At 37.0% G+C, this 12596-nt stretch overlaps 1 protein-coding gene and 1 long non-coding RNA gene across 2 annotated transcripts in view; one reads left to right on the forward strand and one right to left on the reverse strand.

Annotated features, from left to right (window-relative positions):
* Positions 1-12596, forward strand: part of LOC119466921 — a 117383-nt gene that overhangs the window by 8500 nt on the left and 96287 nt on the right. The window lies entirely within an intron of this gene.
* DSG4 (desmoglein 4) overlaps positions 1763-12596 on the reverse strand; it is a 35849-nt gene continuing 25015 nt past the window's right edge. The window contains exons 12-16 of the mRNA XM_017497709.2: positions 10552-10848; positions 7453-7592; positions 7239-7302; positions 5494-5702; positions 1763-3848 (exon numbers count right to left, since the gene is read on the reverse strand). Of these exons, the coding sequence (XP_017353198.1) occupies positions 3081-3848; positions 5494-5702; positions 7239-7302; positions 7453-7592; positions 10552-10848 (1478 nt within the window). The 3' untranslated portion in view covers positions 1763-3080. The remainder of the gene's footprint in view (positions 3849-5493; positions 5703-7238; positions 7303-7452; positions 7593-10551; positions 10849-12596) is intronic.

Genomic DNA, 12596 nt, shown 5'->3' on the forward strand with positions numbered 1-12596 from the left:
TTCATTTCTTAATCTCATAGTGTTTTGACTAATTATTTCATAATTCCTTAGAAATATTGGCCTAATAAAATGCAAACTCTATTTTTGCACTTTAGTTTCCATTTTTTTGGTCAGTTTAAAATATAAAAAAATTGAGCCAAATTTAAAATAATCACTATATTCTAGAAGAGAAAATTTATGTTCATTTTTGTAATTTTTAAATGTATTTTAAATGTTAAATAACAGTAATTTAAAATACACTCACCAAATTTCTCTAACAACAACATGTATTTCTATAAACCAAGAGTATGATCCTACTTATCCATTTGTAATTAAAAAAATTCAAACTGTATGGAGATTTGGTGAAGAACTAAAAATAGAACTGTGATTCAACCCTGCAATCCCACCACTGGGCATCTACCCAAAAGAATAGAAATCATTATATAAAAAAGAGCCCTGTTTTTGAAATTTTTTATTTTGTTATTTTGCTTTTTCAACTTTTATTTTAGAATCAAGAAATACATGTGCAGGTTTGTTACAAAGGTATATAGCGTAATGCTGAGGTTTAAGGTATGACCAAACTCGTAACTCAGGTAGTGAGCGTAGTACCCAATAGACAGCTTTTCAGCCCTGCTCCTCTCCCTCTTTCCTTCCTCTAATAGCCCCCAGTGTCTATTGTTTCCATCTTTATGTTCACGTGAACCCAATGTTTGTTCCCACTTGCAAGTGAGAACATGCGGTGCTTGGTTTTCTGTTCTTTCATTAACTTGCTTAGCATAATGGCCTTCAGCTGCATCCATGTTGCTGCAAAGGACACGATTTCATTCTTCATTCTTTTTTATGGCTGCATAGTATTCCATGGTGTATCTGTACCACATTTTCTTGGTCTAGTTCACTGTCGATGGGCACCTGGGTTGATTCCATGTTTTTGCTATTGTGAATACCACTGCAATGGACATATGGGTACACGTGTCCTGTTGGTAGAAGAGTTTATTTTTTTTGGGGTTTATTATACCCAGTAATGGGATTGCCGGGTCAAATGGTTATTCAACTCCCAGTTCCTTGAGAATTCTTTGAACTGTTTTCCACAATGGCTGGACTAATTTGCATTCCCACCAACATTGTATTAGTGTGCCCTTTTCTCTGCAGTCTCACCAACATGTTAGTTTTTGACTTTTTAACAAAAGCCATCCAACACAAACTTTTAAGAGAAAAATGTCTATGTCAGGATTTGCCACAGAATGGAACGTGTACCAGATGCTATGTGGCTCGTTGTTGCTTGGGTGTTAAATCACCATGAGACAAATGCTCCTTAGCTACCCCATGGAGTTCATGAATTTTAGAGTAGTAAAATTTTCTAAAGTAAGAAATGGATGTAGCCGCTGGAAGTACACATAATTTGGAAAATATTAGGTAATATGTAAATAACTTGCTAGCATTACAATGTTTGAGCTGCTCTGTGCTTGCACATCATAAAACTTAATTTTTTGAGAGAAAATTTTTCTTCCAATTAGGGAACAGCAAAGATTATGCAGCAGGCCAATTTGGATCCTCTTTATATCTGATGAAGTTACAGCATGAAAAAGCATATGGGCTAGGGTGTCTGAACAATAGGTTTGAGGCCTTGTACCACAACTAGCTGGTTGTGATCATTTAAATTTTATTTCTAGATTCCTTGTCTAGAAACTTAGAGAACTGGGTAAGAGGTTATCTGAGATGCCTCAAATTCTATAATAGTTTTATTCATAAAGGAACAAAAGATAGGCAAGAAGCACTACAATGATCTCCTTTTAAAAGGATTAAGCCTTGAAAATAAGTTTATTTCATTTACATTATTTCTCAGTCACATTATAACTGCTGCTGTATACATAATTTACAGAATTAAATAAAATTACCTTCCTAGAGTGTCTTTTTCTCAAGTCAGCTTTATTCCTCCTAAAAGTAAGCAGACTCTGTGTGTGTTTCCATTTTATTTATTCAACATAAACAGTAGTGTTGCAAAGAGGAAGACAAGTTGGTAATGGACTTAAATAGTTTGTTAATTACTGTTGTTAGGAACTTAAAGACATATCCCAGAGTTTTATTTTAAGCCTAGAAATGAACAGAAGCTCTAGGAAGGCAGAAACCATGTCTGTCTTTTTCACCTGTATATTCACAGAGCCAAGACTAGCACTCAACATCTAGTTGCTTTTAAGTAAATACTGTCAAATATATGAATAATAAGAGAGTGCTTTTGGAGAATATCTGGTTGCTAATTGAAAGCTTTACAATTCAGATCAATGAAATTGATTAAGCCATATTTCATGTATTTTTCTGACATAATTGACAACAGTAGGAAAAAAATTCCCTGTAAGTGGAAAAAACTCTAATTTTTCCCCTAATAACTCTTTCTACTTTAGGATTGTCATAATTTTTTTTTTGCTATTCTACATTAATTTACAGCTAATCATATAAATCAATAAAGTTCAATAAAAATATATTTGTTTCTTCGATGAACAATTTCCAGTGATGCTTTCAGTTTGCAGACTCTTTAATAAGCATGCCCTATTGCTTAATAGAGCATTATCTTGAAAAGTCTTTTGAAGAGACAAATGACTTCAGACATCTGAAGATATTGACAGATACTCTATATTCCTTTTCAATTTCCTTTCAGAAATGTACATTTCATTCAATTTTTCAACTAAACATTTTAATATAAATATTTCTCTAAAAAGTATGGCTGGTGGATGTAGACAAGCCTTCTTTTGCAACTTCCAAGAGCAAGGCATCTTGGTTTGCAAGATTGGTGCTACAGGCCTCAGGACCCATAGGGTTTACAATATGAGTTATGTGTGATTCATTAGACAGTATCAAAGGATGCCATACATTTTCTGCACAATTTCTGACAATTATTTAAAATCAGAAAGAATTAAAAAAAAGGCTTATCTAAAGTGCTTAGCCATATTTACCCTTAGAATGTTATAATCAGATAATGGCATTGACCTTAGAATATGTGAATATTTGTTGACTGTTAATATATATGGTACCTTATATATCTTTGGTGGATGTATTAGTGATTGCAAGGTACAAGGTCCCCATATAGAATTCTGACCATAAAGCACTTACTGTTGGGTGTAATGTATGTTACTGTATCGTGTAACTCTGTGTCGAGGTGTCATTGGGGATGTGGAACCAATGGTTTGGCTTATGGGAATGTCTGGACTCATCATTTGCATCACTTGAATTTCTGGCCCTACTAAAACACTGCCAGTCATCACAGGTCCCATACAACCATCAGTCGTGCTACTATTGCTCATGTCAGGCACACCAGGACTAGCCAGTACTCTCTCAGCATAGATTACGTTGTTGTAATCTGCCAACTCAGCAGGTACACAAATATTCCCTTGAATATCATAGACAGGTGCCATTAATGTTTCTGTAACTACAACATTGGGTGCAAGCTGAGGATCAAAAATAATTGTAGTGGGTTGCACACACTGATCAGCAGCACCGTAAGTCTCAGCCACAATAATATCCCCCTGAATCACGGGTTCAGATGCTGCCATTTCTTCTTGGAATTCAGCCTCTGAGGGAGTCACTCCTGAAGATTCATTAACAAAGTAATTAGGTCCGAGCAAAGGGAGGTCAGTACTGATTGGTATACAGGCCTGGTGGGAAGGAAATGGTTCAATTTCTGTGTCTAAGCAGATTTCAGCAAGAGTCCTAAATTTTGGATCTAAAGTTTCCATGCAGCTTTCATCTAAGTCATCCACAATCCAACTGCAACAACCAATAGAGCCCACGGGAGACCCTACTCCCTCGTGGTCATAAATGAGCAAGCAGTCATTGGCTGGTCGACCTTCATCTTCATCTGCATAAGCATATGCTTTCTAAAATTAGAAGAAAATGCAGAATTAGACACTTCTTTCTCCCTAAAATAATCAAGGGAGAATAACAGCAATCCCTCAGCAAGACTTCTGAGGGAAGTCATGGAATAAACTGAATAATGGTATCAATCACTTATTAAAATAATTGATACTATTTATGCATATTCTGTGATAGTATTTGTAACTACCAATTTTGAGATGTAGTTTACAATTGCAACATCTTCAGCATTTTTTTTTTTTGCAAAGAGTAATGGTGAAATACATGTATCATCAGATGTGGAATAAAGCAGGCTAACTGAAATATGAGATAAAATGGATTATTATTTAAGCCAAGTAAACTTACCAAATAGGAATTCAAAAGAGGATTTATTTACTCTTTATGCTACTCTATTAGGCTAACTCAATGTCTATGGGGCTTTTTTTTTTTTTTTTTAATAGATACCTAATAGTTGCATATATTTATGGGGCATGGGATGTGTTGATACAGGTATACAATGTGTAATGATAAAATCAGCATCATTGGGGTATCTATCACTTCAAGCATGTGTTATATCTTTGTTTTAGGAACATTACAGTTCTACTATTTTTGTTCTTTTAAAATGTATAACAAATTATTGTTAACTATAGTCTTCCTGTTGTGCTACCAAATACTAGAACTCATTCATCCTATCTAACGGTATTTTTGTACCTATTAACCATCCCCACTTTGTTTTCCCTCCCTGCTGTCCTTGTCAGCCTCAAATAACTATCATTCTACCTCTATCTCCAAGAGTTTGGTTTTTTCTTTTAGCTTCCACAAATAAGTGAGAACATGTCAAGTTAGTCTTTCTGTGCCTGGCTTATTTCACTTAACCTAATGTCCTCCAGTTCCATCCATGCTGTTGCAAATGACAAAATTTCATTTTTTATGGCTGAATAATATTCCATTGTATATATGTATCACATTTTAAAAGTCCATTCATCCGTTGATGGACACAGGTTGATTCTATGTATTGGCTACATGACTAGTGCTGCAATAAACATTGGGGTGCATGTATTTCTTTGATACACTGATTTCCTTTCTTTTGGATATATGCCCAGCAGTGCTATTGCTGGACCCCTTTTCTTAATGTAGGGAAGTTAGTGGATAAGTCACTGGACTGAGAATAGGAGACCTATCTTCTAGGTCTTAATCTAGCACAAGTTGTGGTGATGCTGTGTTCCTGAATTTTAACTCTTTTTGTTCCCAATTCTGTCTTTTTATTTTCTTTTTTCTGTTGGAGGCTCCAGGAGAACATGAAGGACATCAAAAAGCAAGGTCATAAATGCACATTTTTCTCCCCTTGATGAGCATTTTCCTGCTTTGCTTGTGGTATGGGAAACAAGGTGAGGAATCAAGGAAACAGAAGTCAGAAAAGTGGAAAAGGGAAGTGGAGAATGATGAGGCCTTGTTCACAGTACTAAGATGCGCTATGGCAGTTGAATATGAAACCCTGCTGCAAATTAGCATTTTGTGTTTTAAGGAGTGGTGAAATATTTTTTATTCAGGTTTGGGATAAGGTTGAGGATAACATTATATTTCAGAAGAGGCCTACTGCCATTGTGAGTATTTTATTATTATTATTATTTAGTCTCAAGACGATTTTGTGTGTAGCTGTGAGAGCATTACCTCCGAGAAGTAGCTGTCCAGGAAAGCCATGTTGACGTCGGAGTCGGCGTGGTCCCTCAGGGTTCCCACGGCAAAACTCCTCTTCCTCGTGGCCCCTGCGGCCCCTCCGGCGACGAGGCCAGCAGCTGTCCCCAGCCCTGTGTTGAGTTCCACTCCTGATACACCCCCTTCCACCGTACCCCCGGCTGCATAAGTGTTTGTGTAGATTTCTGAAAAGGGAGGGCGTTGTTGTAACAGCACTCAAGTTGCCCGCAGCGCGCATCCACCTACAATGCTGCCGCTGCTAGCCGAGGTGCCACGACCACCCAGCAAGGCGTAGGCGCTGGCAAGCTGACAACGAGCGATACGAGTTACACCCATAATCTCCAGACTTGTTGACCAAAAAAAAAAAAAGTAAATTAATGACACAGAGGGAGTCAGCGGTGGGACGTGGCTTTCTCACGTTTGCACAGACTTTGCCCTAGACTTAAAGTGTAGAACTTGCCAAGAGGAGCTGCAAGTAGGCGCCTGTTCCCGCCGTGGCTACTGCAGGCTTGACCCACCCAGGAGCCCTCCAAAGCAAGGCCAGTGGCGTGATTGCAGAAACTGAGCTCAGTCCTCCTTCACCCTGGAACAGGATGGAGCTGGGCTCACGGGAATGTTCAGTCACCAAGCTTCTTTGCATGCAAAGGGTCAAGCTTGGGATGCTAATGAACCATCAGAGAAAGCTCACGTCCACTGCAGAATTAAGCACCCTCTCTATTTGGTGCAATCATTGCCAGATACTGTTCAGTATTCTTAGATGAGCATGGAGCTGGTAAGATAGGACAGTTTAAGACACTCTCCTGAGGCAAAAGCTTTTCTGTATATAAGAAAAGTTATTCAGTGTATTATTAGAGTACATTTACTGCCTTTTCTTTAGCTCTTTTTTTAAAAAACTTATAAATAATTACTACAGTAGCATGTACTCTGTGCTAGGTGCTATTCTAATGTATATTTTGTGATTTATGCACATATACACACTCATACGTGTGTGTGTATGTATACACATACGTATGAGTGTGTATATCTGTATGATACGTACATATATTGTATAGATTATTATATATAACATACATGTATATATGTGTGTATATATATTATAACATAGACATGTATATATAACATGTGTATATATAACACATATACATGTATGTTATATATAATAAAATATACAATATATGTATGTCTTATGTATTACATATATGTATATATTTATACACATACATAACTACTCATTTACTCCTCACAGCAACACTTTAAAGTAGGTACTATCATAAGCTCTATTTCAAAGACAGGGAAACTGAGGCCCAGTGCGGTTCAGTATCTTGACTAAGGATTTGTTACAACAGGTTGAGCATCCCAAATCCAATAATCAAGAATCCAAAATGCTCCTAGGTCTGAAACATTTTTTGATCACCATAACACAAAAAGTTTCATGGTCTTATGCATTTCAGATAAGATATGCAACCCTTAAGCAAGTGGCAGAGCTGGGAATCAAACCCAAGTGTTCTGCCTCCAGAGTTTGCTGTGTGGTCATTCTTCACTGCCTGTGGTTTCAGATAGAAAAATAAAGTGGCTACTTCAAACAGGTCACATGCCTTCTGATTATACTGCCACCCAAAGAGATTGACACACTTTTCCATAAGGTACTTTTACATGAAGTTTGTCCGGTTGAATAGTTTTGAAAAATTTAAAAAGACAAACAGATTTTGGTGTCTACTGACCAGAGGAATCCATTCGATCCTGGGTATTTGAGGCTGTCATGGGTGCACATATATTTGACACATCCTAAAAAGACAAAGATTTTAAAAACAAATACTTTATGTTAAACATTTAAAAATTGGCATCTGTTCATTTTTTGTGCAGCATGTAATTGTTAAGACATGCTCAATTTCCACTGAAATGCTACTCTTCTCTGGAAAGCGACAGTCCACTCACCCTGTCCTCGGGATGGGCTCCTTCAATTCCCCAAGACTGCATCACTCCTTCTCCGCCCTCAGGCACAGGAGCAAACCTTGTCCCCAGGCCTTCTGGCTGTCTCTGTTTGCAGCAACAAAGGAGCAGCAAGAGTGGAGCCACTGCCCAAGAAAGTGACAATGAGTAGTTAACACAAATTGCTCAGTTTAGGAAGCCACTGAACGAATCATTTTGGGGGGCATTTGGTGACATTATATTTAGAACAAAAAAATACAAATGTATGTAAGAAAGTATTTTTTCCTTTGGAGGATTGAGTATACATATCCGAGTTTATAAATACAACATCACCAAATCACATAGAACTTTAGAGTTAGATGGCAAGGAGTTTGAGATCAGGTAATTGAAATTCTTTACTGACAGATTAGGAAATTAAGGTCCAGTCTTTAGTCTAAGACTCCTGAGCTGGTTGGGGCAGATCCAGGCTTCAAATAGTTTCCTGTTTTCCAGTGTCCCATGTACTTGCAGCATATCTGTACTTGCAGATATATGTATATGTACGCGTATACAACTGTCTGTGTATATGTATTTGTAAGCCTCTGGATACATATGTATACACATATGTGCATATAGCTTCATGCGCACACATTTATGTGTGGGTACATGCATTTGTATATGTGTACACTTAGAACATTCCTGTGGATATGTATTTGCATATTCATATAGAAACTCATATAAACACTAGACAGACACAATACACACACATGTAAGTTAAACACATCATCAATACATGTTGTTAAGAGGACTGAATATAGGATTCAGCTATAGGACCTGGAGATATGACCTATCTTCAATCCTTATTACAGTTACACTTAAAGTGGAAGTCAAATAATACTCACTAAATTTAATGGAGATATTTATAATTATTTTAAGACTGTCTAAAAATATAATGAAAAATTAAAGCTATCAAAAATTTTTAGCTATCAAGTGTTTCTTCTAAGAGAAAATTTCCTATTTTTTACCCTAATAATCACCTCAATTCTATATTTTAATCCATAAATATTGATACTGCTTAAGTTTTCTAAGATTCTAGAATATTCTGTTTAGTTCTTTTGGCCCACTCTAGTTGCTTTTCCTACTTTCCTAATTCTCTAGCACAGCATGTGTTTTGTTGAGCAGGTTAATCAAAGAAAAAGAGCAGAAGGATAAAAGTAGGGCATGGATGCCCCATTCTCCAGGATGTGATTATTTCACATTGCCTGTATCAACCATGTACCCCATAAATACGCACACCTATTATGTGCCCACAAAAATTAAAAATTAGAAAAAGATAAAAAAGAAGAGAATATAAAAGCTGCAAAATCAGCTTTAATCTTATTACAACAATTAAGCTGGCAATTTTGCCATTTGTGCTATGAACAGTGAAAGGTCAAGTTACACATTTCCAGAGAGTTTTCTGGAAAAGGACTAAAACTAGAGTTGGTAGCCCCTAGGCCATGGTTCTACCTATTCTATACTTCTGTGAATTTAAATGTGAGCTGGGTCATGTACCATTGCAGGCATGAACTCTAACAAAGGCACTAATAAATGAAATGAAGTATTTTTAGCACATACCCAGTATAATTACTGTATATATAATCGCATTAGAAGTTCACATCAAGAATGTCAATCTGAGGGCTTTTGGGAACATAGGTTTGGGCTCAGATCCTAAAATAGATCCCTCGTCTAAAATAGACCATGGGCTTCATCATTGAAAACAAGTGTCAGTAGGGGTATTCCTCTCCTGTTCCACAATCAATCAGTTGAACAGCTCTCATGCTTTCTTTGACTGGGTCAGGTAAAGTCTTGAAATTCTTAGTGCTAACTTTCTGGAAATGCAGCTGGCACTGGGTTTTTAACCTTGAACTGCACATTAGTCTCACCAAAGGGCTTGAACATGCTGATGCTTGGTCTCATCTTGAGTATGATCCAAGCCTGAGTAGTTTTTAAAGATCTTTAACTGATTCTTACGTGCAGCTAGGGTTGAGAAACACTAACTCAAAGCTTACCTGACACCACTACTCAATTGCTGTAGAGTTATATTCTGGGAAAATATGTCTAATATCATTGCGAGAATCACTCATGATCTTTACATAGCTTTGAAAGTTCACAGATTATTTCAAGAAAGAAATCCTGCCCAAAAGTCAGCTGTTATTTTTTTATGCCTTGAAATGATTACGTGTTAATTAGTGCTCATCCCTGAAAACATAATAACAATACAGTTTGACAAGATTAACTCTCTTTCATTTTACAATCCAGCTTTTGATCCCCATGAAACCTAAGTACTGCATGGGCAACCTAAACTGTACGAAGTATCTTTCCTCTGAGGGTCTATGTGTTTAAAAAAATACTATGGGCAAAGGAGGGCCCTTTCTTGGAAATTTTTGTTTTGGGATCTTGCCATTTCTGTGACCATAGGCTTAGTTCAGGCACTCACCCAGAGCCCAGAGACTAATTCTCTGTTCTAGTCTGTTTTGCCTGCCTCCACCTGTGCTCACAAGCCCTCATCAACTCTTCTGTGCCACAGGACTGAAGTCCAGAGCTCTTGGTGCATCATGAACATGCCTCCCTTTCAGCATCTCTGCTTCCTGGGTGTTCTATGCCCTTCCATATCTTGCCCCCTTTTGTACGTGTTGTTCCTTTGCCTTTGATTATCTTTCAAAATTCCCCAGACATCATCCTCCTTTGAAAAAAATCCTCAGCTTTCAGGGCCCACCTCAAAATCTACTTTTCCAAAAAGATTGTCCTAACTTTCCAACTTCGATTTAATTGCTTGCGCCTCTCTACTTTTAAAGCATTTTAAGGAAATTTCCATCATGGGAATTATTTTGTGCTTTTAGGTAATATACTTAGTGATTTGCATGTGTTTATCATCTTTAAGACTCACACTCACCCTAGGCTTTCTTAGTTATTATGTGGATTAAGCACATATCCTTGTCAGTCCCATTGTTTATTTCTAAGGCACTCAAAAATTGCTAGAGATACCAAAAAGAAATGGCTACATGAACCTAACTATCCCAGCAAGCCTCTTTACAGTCCTATTTTGAAGAACTATTGAAAAGAAGAATTTAATTGAGTACTTACAAAGCAGTAGCAGGATGCCCAGAACCATCATGCCAATCCCTGCTGGTCCGAGACCAACATTGGAAACTCCAGCTTGGTCTTCAGTGACAGGCCCATGCGTGTCACCAGTTATGTCCTCTGTGTAGATGCCCGCAGCACTAGAGTCCAGGCACATGTGGTTGTCATCGCAATCACAGGCATATAACTGCACGATCTGTGCTGATTCACATGCTCTGTTATAGCTGTCCTTCACTAGGATTGGGATTTGGTAAAATTCTGGAGATAAAAACTGCTTAGCCGTAAGGATTGCTGAAGTAGCTGAAATGGAAGAGAGGAAACAGAAAATAAATGGAAATTCCTTGGAGGAGGGGTAGTTACCTCTCCCTAATACCCAACCCTTACTTAAAATACTTGATTTTTCATGCTTTCTTGAAATGTCTTGGTTTAGTGGCGTGAATATGACTCACTGTAACTTCGACTTCCCAGGTTTAGGCGATTCTCCCACCTCAGCCTCCTGAGAAGCTGGGACTACAGGCATATCCCATCATGCCTGGCTAATTTTTTTCTTTTTTCATAGAGACAGGGTTTTGCCATATTGCCCAGACTGGTCTTGAACTCCTGGGATCTAGTGATCCACCTGCCATAACCTCTTAAAGTTCTGGTATTACAGGCTTGAGCCACCGTGCCTGGCCTTAATAAGTATTGCTTACTGTTCGATTGCTACTTCTACAATGCAGGCAAGGATCTTATTGCATCTTTCCAGAGCAACAAATTGGCATATAATTTACATGTATAATATACAAATAAATATTTGTCCAGTGAATAAATAATATTGAGCTGAAAGAAAATACTAGAAGTCTTCTATTTAGGATTACAGTTTATACAATACCCTCCTTAAGACTGTGATATATATCTTATTCAAAATTATTGCTCTTTCATTTAAAATTATTCAATTCAAATTCAAATTCTCCTATTTCTTTGTGCTATCATTGCCTACAAATTTTTATAAAAGTATTGTGTAAAATATTGGTTGGAATTTATTTATTAATCCAAGGATGGTTAAGAGATGATTAAATTTAGAGCTAAACAATGAATAGTAACTGAATGATCCATAGCACACAATATTTTTTATTATGATGGCTTATTACCCTCAGTTAGCTAGATGACAAGCCAGCTATATCATCTACCAAAATCTAGCCTGTGCACAAGGTAAAAATGAGATAAGTCAATGTCACAGCACATTGAGTGAAGTTCATTCTGGTCTAAAACACCAGCATTGAAACAGGTCTCTAGGAATATTATCTCTAGTGCAGTTATCTTTTTTATTGGCAAACTTGTAATATCTATAATATTATACCTCCATGCAGAACAGTTTTTCTTATGGGTATAAGCATAATATCTAGGATCTGAATGAGGAAAAATGTGGTTAGCAATTATTATTTATGAGTGGGATATTGAGCTTTAGGAGAAGGTGAATTCAGAGTTGTCTTGATATTAATGGAATTGCTTTAATGTGATTAACTTTAAAAAATACTAAAGTGGTTTTGTTGAAAAGAGCTAAAGTTTTGATGGTAAAAACAAATGGCCTAATTTCTTACTTTGACCAAGTCTTTTCCCGTCTTATTTTAGGGTTTCTCCATTCTGTAAATGGAGGGTCTTCGTGGCCTCAAAGAGGTGGGAAGTATTTCCTCTCACCATGGGCTCTGTAGTCTGATGGCCACCAACTAGCCTCAGGGAAAACCGTGAGGTTTTTCCTGTGGCCCCAAATGAATATGAGATTAGGGAGCTTTCTTAACTCAAATGGGATCCTCTCATAGCATTTTCTTTTTTATTATGCACTTACCATTTTAGAAAAAAGAACCCAAGGTAGATAAAATGTTATGTTATCTGAAACTTATTCTTAATTTTTATTGATGTCCACCATTCAATTGCATGTAGCTAAAGTCAAGATACATACATATAGACTTTGTGATCTGTTTTTCACTTTACTTTCTTTGGCTTATGCATTCTTTTGTATCTATATACTTTGCATAGTTCTAATTTTAATGGCTGTATATTAGCACATC

The sequence above is a fragment of the Cebus imitator genome, unplaced genomic scaffold (assembly GCF_001604975.1).
Source record: "Cebus imitator isolate Cc_AM_T3 unplaced genomic scaffold, Cebus_imitator-1.0 Scaffold12, whole genome shotgun sequence".
NCBI lineage: Eukaryota > Metazoa > Chordata > Mammalia > Primates > Cebidae > Cebus > Cebus imitator.